We start from the raw sequence: 23,065 nt of genomic DNA on the forward strand, positions 1-23,065 counted from the left end.
AAGCCCACATTTTTTCAAACTTGTTGGGATCTTTAAGGCTCATTTAGACACAACAATTCTTGCTCAAAATTTGCTCAAAGCCATCTTATGAGCGATAACCATTGTGTCTAAATGCATGGACATTGTGCAGTTTTTGTGCACGAGTCGTTCATCGTTCAGTTCTACTTTTTTTTTAATTGAGCGATGAACTCTTATCAGCAGTGCAGGTTGTTATCACAGTTGGCAGCGCTGATAAGATTCTTTCAGCTCGTGTCCCGCTGCTAGTTTACAGCGGGACGCAAGCTGTAATCGTGGAGAACAATACAGCTGTTTGCTTATGGACAACAGCTGTATTGTTCGCCGAGTGATAGCGGTGGTGTCCCACTCCGCCTCCATAGCTCTTAAGTAGCTACTTAGCTACTAAAGACTATGCAAAGATGATTACTCAAAACTGTCACTCAAACTATCATTTGAGCGACTTTTGAGCGGTCATCTGTCAGTGTAAATGGGGTCTTACTTTTAAAGGAAACCTGTCATCAAGTTTTTACAATGCAATCTACAATAAACCTTTAACAGTGCTGTTAATGAGATTTCCTTATTGCTAATTAGTTTTGCAATACATGCTCTGATACCTTTACAATCTGTTTTTGAAGTTTTCTTGCATTGTATTAAAATGAGTTGGAGAGAGTCAGATTTTTCCCTCAGTGCAGCACCAGGCACACTCCTGTTCTTGACCGGCATGCATGCTGATTTCTTCATTGTAATTCCACGCAGGCACCATAGCACCACGCATGCGCACCGCAGCTCTTCCGTCCTTTCTGAGACTTCTGCTGCATACTACGCATACACCTTGAGGACTGTTACTCTTACAGTCATCTGATCTCGGACGCAGTGGAAGTAACGATCCTCAAAGCGCATGCGCAGTATAAGTTAGAGCTAGTAAAGAAGAGCTGAGGTGCGCAGGTACGAGCAGAGTTTGCTACGGCGCCTGCATGAGACTACACCAAAGAAGTGAAATTGGTATGCAAGCCAATCAAGATCACAAAGGCAAAAATCTGGCTCTTTTCAGCTTGTTAGAATATAGCTTGGGAAGAGTACCGGCGGCAGTCAGAGTCGCTTCACCGAAGTGATCCACGACATTGCGGTCCACAGGAAGGTGAGTAAGACAGCTGGGGGGGACGGGACTGCACACTGACAACGAGCCATTCAGGAGCTAGGGGTGTGACAGGGCCATCCCTCTACCTAAGCCCTGTCACACCCCCAGCTTCCGGTGGCGTCAAGATACAATAATACCGCTTGGGAATATTTCAAAAGCAGATTGTAAAGGTACCATGGCCCGTATTACAAAACTAAACATCAATACAGAAATCTCATTCGCGCACCGTTAAAGGTTTATGGATTGCATTGTAAAATCTGGATAACAGGTTCCCTTTAATGGGCCATTTACACGGGACGATTATCGCTCAAAATTCGTTAAAACGAACGAATGTGAGTGATAATCATGCAGTGTAAAACCCGCGATCCAGCGGTGAAGTCTGTCAGTGTAAAAGCTCTGCACAAGTGCCAACGACCTTAGTGGTGACAGCAAAAAGAAAATTCAAGGGCAGCATAAATGGTGCAAAAGCTCACGTCTGGACCTTTATTCCTCACAGTGACGCTTGGACCTTTAAATATAGAGGGTCTTTATCAAGCTAGATAAAGACCCTCTATATTTAGTGTCGAAACGTTGCTGTATGTTGCTGTGAGGAAAAAAAGTTTAAATCTGGTCCAGGCGTAAGCTTTTGCCCCATTTATGCTGCTCTTGAATTTTCTTTTTGCTGTTGTGGATTTGGATCCAGAGCCTTGTATCCTTTACTTGGGTGGGCATTTATCACTTCCCTGGATTATAGTGTTTGGTAGTGCTGCTCAAATTTGACCTTAGCGGTGACGTCAGCACTTGTGTAATAGTTTACTAGACTGTAAGCCCGTGTAAAAGGGCCATAAGACAAACACTCTTCCAGCATTACAATAGCATTTACTTTATTAACTAGTTTCCTATTGGATGGTGGCACATCTGACAGCCGAAGCATTATTACCAATTCCTCACTAGATACAAAAGTCATCCTATAGCTACTTTCCCATCCATAGACATCTGTTGCCAGAACTAGCATGCAACCCCAAACACATACTACATGATCTAGAGGGATTTCAACATCAAATACCCTGTTGATTGTTTCTGCGATAGTGTCAGTAGTTGGCAAGACAAGTACTGGTCCAGAACGCATATAAAACTTGGTGTCCTGAGGGCCATTCCTTAAGGCCCATTTAGACACAACGATTATCGCTTAAGAGCCATCGTGCGTGTAAATGTGCCCATCTTTCACTTTTCTGCCGAACGATGAATTTCAGTTCTGCATAAAATCTATTGTTCATCAGAACAGATGATAAGCAGGACCGCACGCTGTGTTCTGCCTAGGGAGCGCTGATAACAGCTGATTGCATTGTCTCAGCTGTCAGCCCTGCAGCAGATCAAAGGGAATGTAATCAGGGAACAGAGGGTGGTCTGTTCCCTGAATACAGTTCCCAGTGGCTCACACACTACTAATTGGTACTAATAGCCATTAGTACCAATTAGTGGTTCATGCAAAATGATCGCTCAAAAGCCATCTTTTGAGCGGTCATCTTTGTGGTGTAAATGCACCTTAAGATTAGAATATTAATGTTTGATCAGTGGGGATCCAATGTCCAGGACTCATGTCAGCTGAATAATTATATCACTGGCTCCATTGCTGACCCAGGCATGGTAGCTGATCAGTACATGTGGCTGTCTGTGGCTTCTATGGCAGTTCAGCTCCATTCACTTTGCTCCGATGGTTGGATGAGCTCTTGGAGGTCAGACCTCCATATTGAAATGTTGATGGCCTGTCCTATATATGGGCCAACAGTGTTTAAGTCCTGGAAACCCCCTTTTATGTGATCTTCTAGTGGATGTGGACACTTAAGTTTATGCACTTAGTAATTTTGCCCGTTTTTCTTGCCGCAGACTGTACGGATGTGCCAGTTTCTCCTGACAGCCCAAAATCTCCCTGGATGGAGGATCTTTGGACATTTCCTCGTAACCGGAGACAATCTGGTAAGGATTACTTATTCGCAGTTCTATCATACTATGCGAGGCTGAGTGGACTTAAGAGGTATGGGCAGCTTGGGGTAATATTTTAATTGAATGGACTGTATTATGGGGGAAGGGCTCGGTCAGACGAGCGTGTGATTTGTGCACGCACAATGCACACTTGTAAAAGAACCAATAGGTTACTATAGAAGCGTTCATATGCGCAGAATTAGAAATGCAAAACAACACACACCTAAAATAGATAGGACATAGGTGCACGTTTTGCGTACGTTCAATGAATGGCTGAGCGCTGCCTCTGATTGGTCACAGTGCTCAGCCAATCAAAGGCAGTGCTTTTAGGAGGCGGGGATTTTTAAATCTCCGGCCAGAAGAAAATGCTTTATAACAGTGCAGGGGAGCTAAAGAGAAGACACAGCGGAGCTGGACAGCGCCAAAGAGGTGATGTATTATTTTTTTTAGTTTTCAAGCAGCTAGGGCTTATTTTCAGGATAGGGCTTATATTTTTAAGCTCTTCCCCGAAAATCCCTGCAGGAATTGCCTTCATCCCATTGCTTTTAATGGGGCGGCAGCAGCACTGGCCCTATTGAAAGCAATGGGATAGCATCGTGCTCCTCTGCTATAGCTGTCACAGGGGATTCTTTCTTTCCCGCGGGGGGTCCCATCATCACTGAACACTGTGATAGTGCAGTCACAGTGTTCAGTGATGAGGGGACCTTCGTGAAACAGCTGCGCTTCTCTTTAACTTTAAAATGGCTGTTTACAAGACATTACCACCCCCCCCCCCCCAAGTGATGTGCGATATCACTACTATTTCTTGACACATCTCTGTAAATGCTCGGTCCCTCACATTCTTGCATTCTGGCTTCGGTCTCAACAACAATATTGTTTAGCTTCATTGTGATTTTTTAGGAAGAGATACAAAACCACAAAGGGCTGGGCCCGGCCGATGCCACGGGAGCGGTATCACAGGAATTCTCGTTTCCTGCCAAAAATTCCTTAATTTAGAAAGATATGTGAACAAGTATTCTAATGACCCGGTAAACATGGATTCGTTGTCCTGCAGCCGTCAGTGGAATCACATGCTCCATCTAATCATGTAAAGGGATCGAATGAGACTGGAATAAAGGACCTATAAAAAAAAGCTACTCTTGTTGATGGGCCTCATGTGGTACTCATTGGGTAGTGAAGCTCACTTCTGTAAAAGTAAAGATAAGCTGCAATACTAGACACAACCTGTGGACAAGAGTGGCGCTGTTTCTAAGCCTAGACATATCTTTAAACAATTGTTAGGTCCAAATCCAAATTTTGGCATAATGAACAATCAAGAGATGCTGAGATACTGCAACGTGTTATAAATTGTAGCGGCAAACAAATATATGCAGCCCTTATTTGGTTATGTATGGAGTCCCCTTTTATACTTCCTATAGAACCTCAGGGTTTTGGAGAGAACAGGTTTTAGACCAATATGAACCCATTCTTGATGGCCAAACCTGATGTTATCCAGTTGCTTAGAACAATTAGCATTACCTGGCCAAGTATAATTAGAAGACTCTTAGAACTTTTTGGTTGCATCATGCATTAATAAGTTAATCTGATGATAATCCTTCATTGCAGAAAGTATGTAATAAAGGCAGCATCCAATGGGGTAGAGGTTAAAGTTAAAAACCTTTATTCCCCATGGTACGTCAGGAAACCGCAATGTTTCAACCCACAATGGGTCTTCATCAGGCTGGTCCATGCACAACTATAAGGGAGACAATCTTTACTGCCAAATGAGTCCAAGAATTAAAGCTGGCTAGACACATAAGATGAAAGTGCCCACGTGTATCAGAACAAAGTTGGACAAACAAACCTGTTTTGGTGGCACCAACTGAATGTCTTATTTGTATGCCAACTCTTCCCTGATGGCACGTCAGGATCAGGCATGTTGGATTTCCAAATTCTTGACCCTTTGTTCCTGTGGGAAATAAACTGCTGGCGGAGGGTTCTGGCGTTGGTTTATTGCCTTCTCCCCATTAAGAGTGTTTATGGGGTAGTAAGGAAGAAAACTGAGGGTCTAAGGGCACCTTAAAAGTTGGCAGATGTCAGAAGGAATAGGCATATTGCATTTCTACATTGTTGAACCTTTGTCCCCCTGGGGAATAAGCTATTGCCGGAGGGTTCTGGCGGCCGCTTATTCTCTTTTCCTCACTGAATTAAACATTCATGCTCAGTTTTATATGTTTAGGGTGAATTTGGGAGACTTAGACATTGACCAAATGAGCGGACAGTTATTTGAGATGTATGACCTGCTGAAGCATATCTCAGGCCGTCGATGTACAATGGACTATTCTTATAAATGTCCCCACCAAAACAAGCCAGAGGACATCCACTCTTACACTGCAGTAATTAGGCTATACTGCCTTTTCAAAAATATTACTGTCCAATCTTGATCGTAAGACAAAAAAAATCACCGTATCCACCGGTCTGTTCAGCCGATAGTCGTCTGTGTTGGATGATGCAAACAAAGGTTTCACACAACATCAATGAAGACGATATAATTACTGCTGGCCAATTAATATGGATGTTTGTACAGTTAAAACAGCAATTGACAAGGTGGAAAGGGATACAATGTAAAGAGATAGCATAGTTATAATGTTACTTACAAGGTGATATGGGGAGACCCGCCACCTCTGGTCCATAAATCATACTGAAGCTAGATGTCATCATATTATGGAAATTTGCCTTCCAGAACCTCCTCAATACATGTGCAGCCCGGGAAAGTCCAAGAAGTCCTTCACTCTCCAGAGTCTAAGTTCTGTCTCGCAGCACCGCCGGGGGCGCAGGCTGTCTGGTAAGTTAGGAGTTTTGGGTCACACAATGATCACGGAGGAAGAAGTCACGCGTTTCAGTTTAAGTAAGAATTCTTTTTACAGTTTGTCTTCTCTCCGCAGAGCCGGCCAAAGAGCTCCAAGCAGCCTTCGAACACAGCGGTACGTAGAGTCTAAACATTCTTCAATAACTTTTCATTGAGCTAAAACTGCTGCATGTTATTCTCTTCTGTGGTGTTCACCCATTATTCCTTAATGGCTCAGTCACACGGGCGTTTGTAACGGGCGTTTTTCCACACGTCAAAAAATTTGCACTAGATAGAATCAATGCTTTCCAATAGCAGCGGTCACATGTGCGAATTGTACATGCGAAAAAACGCCTGCGGCAAAAATTTGTATGTGGAACCCCTGGATGCTATCGCATCCAGGGGTTTCACCTTGCGCTCCATGGGGCCGGCGGCAGCAGTGCCGACCCCACTGAGAACATATGGTGAAGATTGCGATCCTCTTCCACAGCGGTCACAGCTGTGGCAGAGGAGAACGATGTTCTCCCATTGAATTCAATGGAGCCAGCAATACAGCCGGCTCCATTGAAAGCAATGGGCTGCCGGCAAGTGCTGCAGTGATTTTCAGGGAAGGGCTTCATATATAAGCCCTTCCCTGAAAATCAATCCCAAAATGTGTAAAAAAAAAATGTATACTCACCTCTCTGCAGCTGTCAGGGTTTAGCCACGTCCAGCCTGCTCTTCTCCTGCACTGCCTCTGATTGGCTGAGCACTTTGACCAATCAGAGGCAGCTCTTAGCTATTGAATGACAGCTGAGAGCTGGCTCTGATTGGTCCCTGCGCTCAGCAAATCATGAATGGGTGAGTGCTGCCTCTGATTGAGGTGAGTATACATTTTTTTTCAGCTGTGGCAGAGAATTTCTTCATCTCCGTGGGGAGTCCCCTTGTCACTGGACACTGTGACAATGCTGTGGGATGTGGGATGTTCTCTGTATGTCAATGGGGCCGCCGCAGCTGCCACCGGCCCCATTGACCACATCCAAGGAATCCCCTGCTGCAGCTTTCACAGCTGCAGCAGGGGATAGTGGGCAGCGATATTTTTGAGTGGATAAACGCTGCCAGCAGTGTTTTTTCCGCTGTGACGCCTGCTTCGGTCATGCAAATTTTTGAACGCATAACTGATGTGTTCAAAAAATTTGTGCGTCAAAACGCCCGTGTGGCTGAGGCCTCAGAGGATTGTCCAAGGTTAGGAAAAAATCAGCTTTCCAGAAACAATGGCTCGTCTTTCCATGGGCCGTCTGCTATTACAGTATTCACTTAAATGGTGATGAGCTGCAGTACCGAATACGGCCCACAGGCAGGCCAGTTTGTAGGGGAGAAACATTTTTTTTTTTCTGCAACAGAAGAATGAACTTTCCTTCCATAAAATATTGTAAAATGTATCAGCAGAGAAGTCGGGGCACATTTAGGGGTGATACATTGGCAGGTGCTAAATTGACCCGTTTATTCTAACAGTCTTATTTTTATTTTCCATAGGTTTGGCACAGATGAAAGTAAGTACAGTATGGGTTTAATTACTAACTCGTTAGAGTATGTCCACACAGTGAGAAAGGGATTGAGTATATATATATTAATATTACATACATATGTAAAACGTGCCAACAATCTGCTCTAAATGTCTTGACAATGGCAAAAAAATTAGAGACCCTTTTTAGAATGTTTTCCTTAATCATGTTATTTCAGCGCACTTGATGCTTTTGCCCCGAATTACAAATCTCAGCATTTCAATCATTCTCCAGCGGAGTGCTAGCTAGGAAAACTGCTATGGCAGACTAACTGGGGCAGACCAGAAAACATTGATCCATATTTATGATGTGTTTTAGACACTTTTTTCATCCTTTTTTGGAAAAGGGGTGGGCTTGGCATGAAAGGGGTGTGGCCTAAATGTGACATTGTATCCCCGAAATTGTAAATGATGTCTGTTTAGTTATCAGTAAGTCTGCCCCGTTGTAAGCAGCATTTGTTTACAAAGGAGAACAGCTATCTAATGGTGTATCCCCCGTGTACATTGGAGGTATATCTCAGGAGGATCTCACCACCTATAATTTGAACAGAGGTGTCAGGTGTATATTCATACTGCGGCATATATCGCCTTTACACCCCCTTGTTAAACACTGGATGGGTACAGCAGAGCGGTGACTACAGTATTCCACGCAGCTGAAAACAAGAAGGTGTGCCAACATATGATGGCCCTAAAAATCCCAAAAGGACACTATTTTGGCATCCATTGGGAATGGGCCCTATGAATACGCTGGAAGCTTTCCTACTACATATGCCCAACAGACACACAAACGCAGGGTTAATGGAGTAATACTTTTGTAATAACTCTCCTACATTTGAATGGAAGAGCTAATAAATGCTGAGATCCTTATATGCCGTCCATCAGCCATTCCTAAAGCACCGCTGAAGTGTTGTCTGATCTAATAAAGGCTCTAGTGCACAGCGTCAGTGTGATAGTGTAAAAGCAAACAATTAATTACCCCATGTATTCTCCTTTTTTCCTCTAGCATGCAGGAAGCGAGGGAGAACTTTTTCCATCCACTACCTCGCTTCAGTCCTTAGACAGCATATGTACCCTGGAGTCATGTATCTTGGAAGCCACGGGTGAAGGAGAAGGCTGCGAGGACAATATTGAGGATTCTGCCTTCTGTTTACCTGAAGATGCTCTGTCCGGTAGTCTTTCCATAACAGATGAGATAATGGAGCTGCTGAACCAGAGAGGACTCCGGGCTGAGCCAATGAATGGAGAGTCCAAAACGTCAGAGCTGGAAAAGGCAAAGACTGATATGAAGGAGCAGGTAACTCTCAGGGGCTGAACCTCTATTATCTGTACTCAACATATCCACTGTCAACAGCTATAACTTATCTACACTGATCAAAAAAATAAGGGAATGCCATTGCTCAAAACTAAAGGCCCGTTTACACTGAAAGGTGATCGCTCAAAATACGCTCAAACAGCAATTTGAGTGACAGTTTTAAGCGATCACTTTGCATAAACTCTTAAGTAGCTGATTAGCTACTTAAGAGTTTATTAGCGTGCAAATGAAGGCTCCTGCTGTATGCAGATGACAGCAGGAGTGCTGTTATCTGCATACAGCTGCTTTGTCAGCAGTATCCCGCTGAGAACTCCAAGCGGGATAACAGCTAAAAGAATACTATCATCCGAGTGAGAACTCAACATGCGGCACTGATAAGGCTTAAAGTCAGCGATGAACGCATAGTACATGAAAAGTGCCTGATGGGCGCTCATTTATACGCAACAATCGTCACCGTAGCAGTTAATCCTTTAATTAAAGTATTGAACCTGTCACCGAAAGGACCACAAATTATAAAACTTAACTTTTATTAAATATCAATATGTTAAAAGGCGAACCAAACAATTACTATTGTGACTACAGTCACACTTAACTAAAAAACAAAGGGGTTCATCTAGTGCAAGCGTGGTCCACAGTGGTCTATCACGATAATTGATGTGATAGAGTCCACTGCTGATACCACTGATCATTTAGATCAGCGATGATTCGCTATATCCCAAGATGAGCAATGGTTATAGCAATGACTTTAAATCTTGAGTTGAATGCTGATAATCTGATGTTCAGTTGTTTGCCTCCACTGTTCTGTGCAGGCAAACTTTGATAATTCAGCTATTTGATAGTCTTTAATAAGATCATGTATGTCACTCTGAGGACAGAATATATATAGTGTGTCCCTATTTTTCAAGCGTCGCGTTCCTACACACTAAAATGTCAGATGGAATGCCTTATATACGAACCTAAATATAAGAGGAGATACAATATGATGATAGATCTCCCTTTTTTATATAAGGCAAAATTCTCTATCTCTAGTGTGTATTATGTTTTTAGGTAACGCACTGTCCTTTCTGTTGTTGTTGTGTCTACATACACCAGTGGGGGTTAACCCACATATTGATCTGATAGTCCTGTGTGTGAACCCTCCTACAGGTAGTATGAGCATGAAAGGATCACCTTTGCTTAAAGTGTCCCAGTATACTGCCTGATACAGTCTTATTGCATCATTAATCTCATGCTGATGCACTATCAGTTCACATACGACTTGTAGCCCACAGCTGTCAGAATTATTTCTGCACGCTCATTATCCCCTATAAAGACCTTGAATAGGAGATAAGAGTTGCGTCGTTCTCTCCCTAGTCTTATAACCACATGTCATCCACTAGGCTATATTTTGTACTGATGCCCATTTAGGTAATCTCTGTCACTAATAGCCCGAGTTGATACTGCTTGAACTCTGTCGGCTATATAATCAATTTCATGAGAGGGATAAGGTCCATGGTACCCGTCCCCCCATCTCCATCAACGCGTTTCTACAATCTGATAGTATGATTGTTTCATCAGGATGGAGCGCAACACACACAACCAGCCACCTGGGCTGTCTTAGTAAACTGCACAGAACAGTGGAGGCAAACAACTGAACATCGGATTATTAGCATTCGACTCAAGATTTAAAGTCATTGCTATAACCATTGCTCATCTTGGGATATAGCGAATCATCGCTGATCTAAATTATCAGTGGTATCAGCAGTGGACTCTATCACATCAATTATCGTGATAGACCACTGTGGACCACGCTTGCACTAGATGAACCCCTTTGTTTTTTAGTTTAGTGTGACTGTAGTCACAATAGTAATTGTTTGGTTCGCCTTTTAACATATTGATATTTAATAAAAGTTAAGTTTTATAATTTGTGGTCCTTTCGGTGATAGGTTTATACGCAACAATTATCATTCAAGAGATGGTTTTTGAGCGTATTTTGAGCGGTAATCGTGTCTAAATGGGCCTTTAATTCATATATTAGTATATTCAGCACAAATTCAGAAGAGTGTTTGGATCATTTGCATAATCAAGTAATAAAAAAACCCATTACACCCAATGACGGTACAGGGATTAAACCGTTAAAAGCTATATCTAACCATCTAAAGCATAATTTGTTGTGATCTCACGTAAACAAAAATGTTATGATTTTATTTCTCCTAGGAATCCGAAAACTATGGGCTGAGACAATCCAGATCCACGGAAGACCTCGCTGAGACTGAGAGGACAAGGCCCACCTCACTAGGCGAGACACAAGAAGCATTTTCGAATGGTGACTTAGCATCCTCTGACTCTGTGGAGCTGAAAAATTTGGAACCCAGTCAAGATGGTCCTGAGGGTCCTCTCTGCTCTGGACCTTCAGACAAAGACTTGCAGAACAAGGAAAATGGCGAATCCTCAGTAGAGAAGAATACTCTGTTGGGAGCGCCTAAGCAAGGAGATGATGAGGCCATCATTTGCAGAACAGATGATGCTAAACATGAGAAGGTTCAGCTGCCTGTGCTTCCTGGTGAAGATGAGGGTGAATCTTCCAAGCTTAAAGAGAAGGTTGAAGGACAAGAAGTTGCTGAATCACAAACTATGGAGAAGACTACTTCCGAAAAGAAAGAAAAAAACATAAAGGTGAAAAGAGATTCCACCCTGACTGCAGATGACCGGCTGCTGATTGAAAGGATCAAAAATTACTATGAGACTGCAGATGCTGGAGCATCCTATCTAAGTAAGGAGGAAAGCATTTCCTACATCCCCACAGGTGTGGTTAAAGACTCTATCTTGAGATTCAATTACATTCTGCAGCAAGAGGTCAAGAAAGATCGTGAAAAAAGCAAATGCAAGACAAACGGGTGCGCTGCCGAATTAAAGGCAGCAAACTACCAAAGAAAACCCCTGCCCCAGCCTGCCGAAGTGGCCAAAAACAAAGCCGAAATGAGCAAAGATGGACTGGAGCCGGAGCCGGAGTACAAGTCTTGTGCTGAGATACGGAGGGCCTGGAAAGAAAAGGAGAAGCCAAGCAATGCTGAAATTGGAAAAGTGTCGAAAAGAGGGAAATTGAGGAGGAAAGACATGGAAGAGCCGGCTAGTGAACTGGTTATTGTTGAAGAATCGGATTTAGAAACAGGAAATCAGATGCCAAGAGAAGGTCCTCTGAAGAGGGAATCCGTTAAGGAACAACACAAGCACCTTGTGGAAGAAAATCTCAACAAACAGGACTCTCACGTACCGACAAGACCTGAGTGTTTGTCCGGTGACACCAATAAAGCCACCTTCTGTTCTTCCAGCATTGGTCTTTATGAAGCTGATGACATATGTCTAATTGAAAACTCAGAGAAAATAATTAACAAAGTGCAACTGCTGGCAAAGATGTACAGTGAGAAGATTGGCAGGATGAAGACTCAAAAGAAGAATGGAGGCAACAAGACATCAGAGGCTCAGAAGAAAGCGATAGTGAAGACCCTTCCTCAGGTCATGGATGAAAGTACTGGTGACAGACAAAGGACAGGTAAAATCAATATTCAAATACATGGCTGTCTATGTAAAGCATGGACGCACAGGCTACTCCAGAGCAGCCCTCTGTTCTGGCACATTCAAGTAGTAGGGCCCCTCTCCATGATGTCCATATACTCTTATAAGGAACTAGCAGAATTACCCCGTTTCACATGGGTTTATTTTGTTCAACTGTTTGTGTGTGTGGTTAAAAACTGTGTTTGCTACTGATATGAAGCCATCTTATCCAATAAAGTGTAGCAAGCCTAGCATTCTGCCAGTAGTTCATGTCCTGACTTTCTTGCCCTTACTTTCCATGTTGCGTTGCACTGTTTCTGGTCCAATCAGCAGGGGACAGTATCTGAATGCTCACCCTGGATGTTCAGGCATTTAGAGACATTCTGGCCAAATGCTTAGTAAACCCACTATAATGTGTGCACACATGTGATATAACAGCAGGAGAAGCAGAGACTGTGGAGATCTTTATCACAGTGTCTCCAGATCTGACAGCTTGCAGCCTACCAATGCACGGGAGCGGCTTTTGACGACCCCCCCCCCCCAATCTCTTGGTATGGAAATGTTCCTGTTTCCTCATTACTAAGGAAGCTCTGTACCTAACGACAGAGAGTGGATTGTAGAGAAGCTGGAGGGGAGACCCCTAGTGGCAGCCACTTCAAATGTGATTTACAGCGGTAAAGCAACCACATTTTTAATGCCAGTATATGACAGAAATGATGAGACTGAGGGCCCACGTGTTTTCACCGCGTATTATGTGTGAATTGCACGGCGGCGTGATACGCGGGGAATCGAGTCAATGAAAGTCAATGAACTTTCACTGATCCATGCACGTGTGAGTGTAGACACTGCGTATCGATATGCACGAGAAATAGATTGCAGCATGCTACATTTCTCTGCGTACCACACAGTGTAAGCCCTATAATTTGTATAGGCTGCGTATGAATCACTGTACATATGCAATTGGGCATACGCGGATGGGCAGCATTATTATATGCATCGAATTAAAATACAACAACTGACATTACGCATGTCCATGTGATATGCGCCATGCACAGTATACTCGCAGCTATACGTGCTCTCTGCCAGCAGCGTCGATGTTTACCAATCGGTAAATCGCTGTGGGGAGCCTGTGGCGTTTTACGCCTACGCCCGTTGACATGAGCCCTAATACAAGCTAGTAGATGAGCAGAAGTTGTCTGAAAACTTAGTGCCCCTTTAAATGCTTCAGTAATGAGTGACTTCCAGAAGTGCCAGCACATTCTCCAGGGAACAGTCTGATTGCCATTAGGGAGTCGGGAGGGAATTTTTTTCACAAAAGGGCTAAATGGCTTCTGCTCTTGGGTTTTTTGCCTTCCTCTGGATCAACAACACAGGAGGCTAGGCAGGCTGGACTAGATGGACATTGTCTTCATTTGGCCTAACGAACCATGTTACTAGGTTACTATGTATGTTCTCAGGTACATTTTCTCTTTATTTCATGCAGTGTATTTATGTTCATTCATGTTCTTTTCTCGCCTGTAGAGCCCCAGCTATACGGACATGTGATGATTCATGAAGCTTTGCTTCATCTTAATTGTGTTCAAGAAAACGGTCTGATTCTTCCTGCGACTCGTGAGAACGCTTCTGATCTATTCAAAAAAGAATCCTTAATGACTCCGTACCCTACAAACCAACAAGTCCCATTACCAAAGCCAGCGGAGACAGAAAACACAACTTTACCCGTACAGGAAAGATCTCCTATGGAAATAACGGAAGGTCAAGAGTTCTCATGTGATGGACATCAACCAGAAGACGAATTACATGTACATGATGACTCTGCTCCTCAACCAACTCCAATACCCAATGATACTATATCAGAAAACATCTGTGTATCTGAAGTATGCCCAGTAGAAGATGAGGAAACTCCTGTGGTCTGTGGTGATTGTGAAGAAAGGGAAACAAGTGTATTAGAGATCAATGTACCTGATAAAGTCCAATTCTTGAAGGCATCAAATACAGTACCAACACCGGCCATTTCAGATATCCATGAGTCACAAGCAAAACAGATCGAATTTATGACATCTGAGGAAACCAAGAACCATGGAAATGCTGAACACAGTGCAAGTAAAGCAAGAGAAACTTCCCAAGTAGGTTCAGAGACCGTGGTTATCATAAATACTAGCGAGAATGTTGCTATATCCTATAAGACGGAAGCCAATAGTGATGAGCCACAAACAGCTTTGCCGATTCCTAATTCATGTGGGACAAACTCCCCTGCTCCCATAAACGCTCCAGAGAACAGTGACCGATCAAGTTCAAACGTGAACTCCGTTCTATCATCCAATACATCTGCATGTAAAGCCTCTGAAGCACAAAAAGTACAGAAAGCCCGGGGAGTCTCTCCAGCTGTTATGGATGTCATGCAGCGTCTACAGCTGGACTCCTCACTTTCTATTCCATTCTCCGAAAATATAAACGGCTCCAAGAAGCTAAATATGGCTACTCGCTCATCGTCCTTCAAGGGAAACACTTCGACTGCCAAAGAATTACAAGACACAATCAAGCCAAAGTTGCAAATCAAAAAGCAGCAGGCAGTGGTGGCAACCCCCGGCCTCTTATCGCCTTCTATTTTGCAGAGGAAATTGTCTAGAGCAGTAGCAATGTCAAAGAATAGCCTAGAGTCTCAGCAGCCTCTTCCAAGACAAAGCCCCATGACCAAGTCTAGAAGTGCAGACAATGACACATATGCTCCAGTCATAAGATCCCAACCTTCTGTTCCCGGCCCAACGCCCTACAGAAATTCCCTTTATTCTGGACTTTTACTAAGTGATCTTAAACCCAGAGCTCTTAAGAATACAGTTTTGGCGGAGAACCGAAAAGTTGGTGAGGCAAATAAACTGGATTCCAAAATAACACAAACGTTTTCAACAAATGAAGGATCACACAAGGCTTTATCTTCTGCCTACAAAAAGGGAACTAATACCGACAGACCTGCTTGCCTTTCTCCAGGTTCAGCAGTCCTCATTGCAATCCCTTGTCCACCATCCATTAGACAAACTCCATCCTCCACAGTTTCGGAACCAAATTCACGAGTTCAGTCCCCCCTGACATTACGCTCTAGAATGTTTTCTCCTCCCCCAAGTCAAACTCTAGTATGTCCAAAGCCTCCTCATGTTCCTTCCTTCTCTAAGACAAGAGCATGTTTATTTACTCCACTTTCCTTTAGTAATCTGGAGCGTTCGTCTTCATCATCTGCAAATTCTACTCCAACGTGCACAAGTCCTCCGCCTTGTCCCTGGCCTCCTGGATTTCCTGTCCATTCCAGGAGATCCTTTGGAAGTAATGTACACAGCACTGGAGACAATCCTCTCAGCCCAAGTGCAATGCATTCACCAGTAGGGTCCTTAAACGAAGAAAATAAATTTTGGTGTTCAAGCAGATCACCTTCATGTTTGGCTCCTGATTCATATTCCCCTACCACTGGAATCAGTACTCATGAGTTAACCAGCATTCATTGGCCCGATGTACGTGAACTACGTACGAAGTATGGGCCTTTCAAAACACAGAAATCTACAAGTTTAGAGAAGAAGTGTGATCTGAGGTCTCCACCCTCATTCAGGCAATGTAAGTCTCTGGATGAAGGATCTAATCTATTCTTCAACAATATGAGTCCCCTGAATTTTGTAGCTTCACGTTCCCCAACAGTAGAGCCTAGCAAAAGCATAGAAAATTACGAAAGTACAGAGAAGTTGGACTCTTCTGACACAAAAGAAAAAAACACCTTAAAAGCAAGTTATTCCACCACTGTTAACATCCAAATTGGTGGGAGTGGCAGAATCGCATCTTTTAGCAATGCTCAGGTGAGTCTAACGCATCCTCTGCTGCAAGCTCCAGAGACACTGTCTTCAAGAAAGATAAACATTAATGGAAGCACCTTAGAGCATAAAAATGTGAATTACAGGAAAAAATAAGAAGGGAAGGGGGAGGGGCTTCAGTAAAAGAAGGAAGAACAATAATACATACCAAAGACAAGGCACAATAATATACCAGTCTGCACTTTCTTTCTATGTAGAGCATTGTTATATGCCAATATGGTATACCACAAGTTGGTCGCTCAGCAGGACTTAACAGTAGGAGGCTCATTGACGTTGCACTTAACAATGAACTTTTTACTGCAGAGGTCTGTCTTCAGGTCTTTGTATTGCCCTCTACCCTCTGTAGATACCCTTCATCACCCCAACCAAAGTCTCAGACATGAGACAAAGTTTCATGAAAGTTGTCTTCTGGCATTGTATTCTTTCTCATAATACAGAACATGTATAAGGGATAACCTTATGGGTATATACTGCAGAAAACACTGATTATACCCATAAAACATTCAGAATTGTAGCAACATGTTCTTGATGTCGTCGTACTGCATATAAATGTTCTCACTTCAGTGGATCAATATGGGACTGGGAATCCTTGGGTCCACCAAATTGACTCAGTCAGCTTCCAATGGGTTCTTCTGCTGGACTTTTCAGGTCCTGTTTTAGCAGGTCCACCTTGAGTCCGGGCCATCCAGCAAAGCTACTTGTCTTCCAGTGGGCTGGTCCAACATTTATCGAGGCACTTTGATCCTGTGACATCAGTTGGCCACCATTACCACCATTTTTACCGTAACATCCTGTGTTTACATGAACGGGCATCAGGGATCCTACTTTAATACATACAGATCATAGTTGCAGTACGTGAGGTTGACGCCTTAACCATACAGATAAGATGCAAGGTCTTTTCCTTGAAGGTCTGTGACACATGATGGAAGGGGACATTAAATTAACTGCGCCTGAAATTTCCTAACATACTCTTTTTATCCAAATTTCTTCAACCGCAAGCATAAGCGAACTATGTATGTTTATGGGCAGATTGGGGATGTCAGGTGAATGACGGCTCGGTCAACAGCTAACTTATATGTACGGCCAACCTTCACTCCTGGCACTTGATCCCTTCTAACAGATGTTGTGTCCTCCGTGTTCTGAGCGCTTGTGTCAGAGATCATTTGGAGATCAGTCTACAAATGAGTCTTATCTCAGCACTTTACATACAGAATGATATTCCCATAGCTTCCAACCACTTAGCAATCAATATTTACATTTTCTCCCTTTAAATTGGTTGGTTTAACTTCCATATTAGGGAATTCAGTCCTAAAAGAGGTCCCCATTCAGGACCCTCTGTGACCGTATTGAGGACAATGGGCATCTTTCACTCTAGAGGGAGCCAGCAGGTATGTAAGTTACACAGACAGCCCAGTAATTTCAGTAGGGATTGCTCCCAGGTTCTCTGACAGTTTCCAATATGCAATCAGCATATTGATGGATGAGGCTTTTAACAAAAAGGTTTTGTCCAAAGTAGACAAACTCTTCAGGTTTTGTTTGTTTGGTGAAAAAAGTAGGTTGAAGGTATAGTGAATGTAGAGACCATAAGATGTAATGTATGTGAGCAGCTGCGCGATTGGGCTTTAGAATGTTACTTAAAGATGTCGCCTAGTTATAAACTATTGATGCCCATAGGATAGGATAGGCCATCAATATTAGATTGGCGACAGACCACCGCCTGGGACCCCTCTCAATCAGCTGTTTGTAGGGCTGATGTGCTCATGCACTGTTCTGACTTCTGCAGGAAGCAAACAGCTTCGTTCCCACTATAGTGGTCCAGCTTGGTATTACAGGCAAAGTTCCTATTCAGTCAATGGGAATTTTGCCTACAATACCAAGCCTGGCCACTGCAGTGGGGACAGATCTGTCTACTTCCTGTAGAAATCAGCTCAGTATACAAATACGCCAGTCTTGTGATTAGCTGCTCAGCAAGAATACCAGGCAGCAGACCCCAACTCATCTACTATCGATGGCCTATCCAGACAATAGGCCATCCATAGTTTACAAATAGAAAACCCCTTTAAATTCATTCTGTTCCATCCTTGGAAGAGTTCGTTGTAAGGCGGCCATAGATATGTAGGAGTCTCACTAAGACTTGCTGAGACATCTCTTTATACTTAGACCATCACCCTCTTTTCTTATCAGGATTTGTTACACTACAGAGCCATCATGTGTCATAATAACACCAGTGTGAAAGGAGTCTAAAGAATAACTCACACTTCACACGTTTGGTACAGGTTTTGTATGCATTGTGAACAGGCAACCATGTAATACATGGATATGTCAAGTGCTCCAGCAGCTATTTACTCAAAAGGTAGGTACAGAACAGGTAATGGGGCATCTGGAGAGGGGCTGCCCATTTGAGACAGTTCTTTCAAATTGTCTAAAAGTTGAGAAACTTTCTAAATACAGTATGTTACATTACACATTTGGCACTAAACTTGAGTTGCAGCACGTGTTACAATCCTGAGTGTATTCACTATCCTACATACCTCAGAGCTGACTGCATTCCTACATTACAGTAAATGAGTATTCTGATTATTCCCCTCCGTTATAGGAGGTTGTGATTCTGGATCAACACAAGATAAGCACTGAAGTGCATTACTAAGTTACTCGAAGTTTTGTTGAAAGGTGAACTTACTCATACAGTTGGGGACTGAACACCAGTGAAAGTACAACCTTGTAGAGAGCTACTTTATTAAATGGCTGCTCCTCAACAAGCTGACACAAAAGCGATGATCCAAATATATTGTCTAGTTTCTGTCGGTCACATGTGCCTGTAATGTCTCTCCAACACAGATCTACTAGTAATTATTAGGAAATTATAGTACCAGTGTTTCAAGTGGTGCAATGCGCCACACAGCTGTGCTACATGGTACATCCATGGTAGCGGAGCGCTGACATCACCAGGGGGCGGAGCATCAGAAGCACTCACATACTCACTGACAAGTAGTTTGATTTAAAGTAGTTGACTCGACATACAACCCCTTGTTTATGGAAGTTATTATGGATCCGGCGCCTAAATCCTAGCTGATTTTACAAGTAGTTGGATAGTTTTCCATGTAATGCAAGAAGGGTTCGAGTTCGCCAGAGCAGGAGCTACAAGTACAGAACGCCTCTCCATTAGGGAATTTGCACAGGAGTGGCCTTCATGAGCCAACCCCTTTAACTAGTATAACAAGTACTGGATTGATACTAAGAGCCATTCATGTCATATTTGTGCGTCCTGAGGTTTCATACTTAAGTCATCACTGACACGGGGCACTAGATACTCAACCACCATTCATTATTCTTGGTCCGGTGTTAGCTTCAGAACAAGAAAGACAAGACTTTTACTTGAAATGTAAGATTACTGCTATTAATAATAATTATAGTTAGGTGACAGCTAGGTACATGATATCATATCTATACAAAAACACTCTTAATGGTACTGACTACATATTCTGTATGATATCCTATAACATACATGCCTATCTGATGAAGGTCAACATAAGAAACCAAGACTATTTAAGTTGTTCCCTTAAGAAAAATGCATTGTAAAGTGCACAGAACTACTAATGGCCCAATACAGAAATTAACAGGTTTTACATGTTTTTAGTTATCGTTATTTTACAGTCACTGTACAATTCTGTGGCCAAACACTAAACAAAGCAGCTCTGTCTGCCTCTCTCAGAGCACAAAATCCCAGCACGATCTGCAGCACCAATCACTCCCTGAATTACATTTAGCCAATCCTCGTAGCCCAACCACTGGGACAATTCTTGCATGATCCTTATTCCACATACTTTTACTTTTCTACCCAAAAAGGACACTTGATTGACAGGGGAGGAGCCAATCTTCATTATGTAATAGAAAAAGGTATTTACAGGACTAAAACATGTACTTTTACAATCCTATTGCACTGCTCACACCCGACTACATCACAGAACTATATTACTTGGCAGTTTACAACACCTCTGACATGACTTTAGTACTCCTCTATGGGGGTCTAACAAATTAAAGATATAGAAAAACATGGCTGCTTTCTTCTAAAAACAAGCTTTCAAGACTACGTGGGCCTCTTCATCAGGCTGTATGTATATATATATATATATATACGAGCCTGATGAAAAAGCCATAAGCTTGTTGTAACATCATTTCTTTTTGTTAGCCATTAAAAGGTATCATTAGCTAACAAAAAGAAATAATGTTACAGCAAGCTTTCAGGACTACTTAGGCCTATTGATCAGGCTAGTATATAGCCAGCCTGGAGAAGAGACCTACGTAGCCTCAAAGTCTCGCTGTAATGTCACTTCTTTTTGTTAGCCATTAAAAGGTATCATATCCACAAGACTATTTTTCCAATATGTTTCTAATCCTGGAAACCCCTAAACCTTTCCTTTAAGCGATCGAAATATACATTTAAAAAAATAGAAAATATGGAACACATTTCATGTCAGAAATACCAATTATTTTTCCTATTATTTAATTTGAATTAAAATGATCCATGTCTCACCCATAAAACCAAGGCTGAATCTTAGACTCCACCCACAAATGGCAGTAACATTTTAAGATTATAGCGACTTCAGTGTTTCCTTATGGTAAACATTTGCAACCATTGCAAAAAAAAAACTGGAGGTTTCATTTTTTTTCACCAACTGCTGGGCTGATTGAAACTTTTGGAACCCATATGGAAACCCTGAAGTTACGGCGTTCTGTGACAGTCCTGAAGTTACGGCGTTCTGTGACAGCCCCATAGTTTACGGCGTTCTGTGATGGTCCTGTAGTTTACGGCGTTCTGTGACAGTCCTGTAGTTTACAGCATTCTGTGACAGTCCTGAAGTTACGGCGTTCTGTGACAGTCCTGAAGTTACGGCGTTCTGTGACAGTCCCATAGTTTACGGCGTTCTGGACAGTCCTGTAGTTTACGGCGTTCTGGACAGTCCTGCAGTTTACGGCATTCTGTGACAGTCCTGTAGTTTACGGCGTTCTGGACAGTCCTTCAGTTTACGGCGTTCTGTGACAGTCCTGTAGTTTACGGCGTTCTGTGATGGTCCTGTAGTTTATGGCGTTCTGTGACAGTCCTGTAGTTTACGGCGTTCTGTGATGGTCCTGTAGTTTACGGCGTTCTGTGACAGCCCTGTAGTTTACGGCGTTCTGTGATGATCCTGTAGTTTACGGCGTTCTGGACAGTCCTGCAGTTTACGGCGTTCTGTGATGATCCTGTAGTTTACGGCGTTCTGTGATGGTCCTGTAGTTTACGGCGTTCTGTGACAGTCCTGTAGTTTACGGCGTTCTGTGATGGTCCTGTAGTTTACGGCGTTCTGTGACAGTCCTGTAGTTTACGGCGTTCTGTGATGATCCTGTAGTTTACGGCGTTCTGGACAGTCCTGCAGTTTACGGCGTTCTGTGACAGTCCTGTAGTTTACGGCGTTCTGTGATGGTCCTGTAGTTTACGGCGTTCTGTGACAGTCCTGTAGTTTACGGCGTTCTGTGATGATCCTGTAGTTTACGGCGTTCTGGACAGTCCTGCAGTTTACGGCGTTCTGGACAGTCCTGCAGTTTACGGCGTTCTGGACAGTCCTGCAGTTTACGGCGTTCTGGACAGTCCTGTAGTTTATCACTTTGAACCTTTTCCTGTTTAAATCTATCATCTTTTTCCGCTGTGAAGTATAAAATGACTGCGGAGAAAACCTGATTGTTTTTGCACCTTGGCCTACAAATATACAAAAAGACGAGTCAATATATCAAAAATACAGGAACAATATGGACAAATAGATGCCGCCTTAGGTAAAGGACTGAAACCAATCTGGAAGAATAGAGAATCATCAAAAAATGATCTTGTACTATAATATGAAACAAGGCTATAGTGGAAGGAGGGGGGGAAGGGCTTGTTATTTGTACAGCACCAACTTATTCCCCACTGTGTTCATGTAATTTATTACCCCCCAGCAAGCTGGGTGCTCATTTCACTGACCTTGGAAAGCATGGAAGGCTGAGTCACCCTTGAGTCGGCTACCTGAAGCATGCAGGGATTGAACTCGCAACCTTCAGGTCATGAGCCAGAGCTTAGGACTGCATATCTCTGCCTTAACACTTTTGAAGTCTCTGCACTCGTTAACCCTTACCAAACCTTTTTTCTCACATAGCTAGAAGGCAATGACCAGGATTAGAAAAAAATGACTGCTTTCTTCTAGAAACAGTGTCACACCTGTCCATGGGTTGTGTCTGGTATGGCATCTCAACTCCATTAAAGTGAAAAGGACAGAGCTGTAATACCACACACTACCCATGGATGGTAGTGGCACTGTGTTTGGAAGAAAGCAGGCATGTTTTTTTCTAATCCTGGACCACCCCTTTAACTGGGGCTCGGGAACCCTGTGTAAAAGTACCCATTGGCACCAATATGCGTAACGGTACCACAGTTGGGAACATTTGTTATAAATAATGGTGCATGCTGGATTGTCGGACCAACGCTGGCTACATATATTACTTTTTTCCTGACCAGTACGCTTTACGGAGTGTCCCTTTAAATATACAAAACACAAAATGAATCGATCTTCAGTTAACCTGGATTGGAAGGGAATGCTATATGCTCACACGACAAGTGCCTGACCCATAGACACATGGAAGCCGCTGCGGCATTGTACAGTAGAATAACCGCGGACCAACACGACTCCGACTCCCAATGGTACGCAGCAATAGTTGTGATATTGAACTCTACGTTAGGGTGTACTAAGGACTGAACCCCATGGTGTGTATACTGGGGGGTGTAATATAAACTCACCTGTGTAAATACATATTACTCCTCATTACCTGTGCCTCGTTTTATATCCGTGTACATTACTTTGTGTAATCATTTTGTATTGTCAATAAAAGA

General features: G+C 43.0%; 1 protein-coding gene across 1 annotated transcript in view; it reads left to right on the forward strand.

Annotated features, from left to right (window-relative positions):
• The window catches only part of PLEKHG2 (pleckstrin homology and RhoGEF domain containing G2), a 90,895-nt gene extending 72,885 nt beyond the window's left edge, over positions 1 to 18,010 (forward strand). The window contains exons 14-20 of the mRNA XM_066581909.1: positions 3,002 to 3,091; positions 5,820 to 5,921; positions 6,022 to 6,060; positions 7,440 to 7,456; positions 8,471 to 8,761; positions 10,976 to 12,311; positions 13,835 to 18,010. Of these exons, the coding sequence (XP_066438006.1) occupies positions 3,002 to 3,091; positions 5,820 to 5,921; positions 6,022 to 6,060; positions 7,440 to 7,456; positions 8,471 to 8,761; positions 10,976 to 12,311; positions 13,835 to 16,263 (4,304 nt within the window). The 3' untranslated portion in view covers positions 16,264 to 18,010. The remainder of the gene's footprint in view (positions 1 to 3,001; positions 3,092 to 5,819; positions 5,922 to 6,021; positions 6,061 to 7,439; positions 7,457 to 8,470; positions 8,762 to 10,975; positions 12,312 to 13,834) is intronic.
• The last annotated feature ends 5,055 nt before the right edge of the window (positions 18,011 to 23,065 follow it).

This window comes from Eleutherodactylus coqui, chromosome 10 (genome assembly GCF_035609145.1).
Source record: "Eleutherodactylus coqui strain aEleCoq1 chromosome 10, aEleCoq1.hap1, whole genome shotgun sequence".
Classification (NCBI taxonomy): Eukaryota; Metazoa; Chordata; class Amphibia; order Anura; family Eleutherodactylidae; genus Eleutherodactylus; species Eleutherodactylus coqui.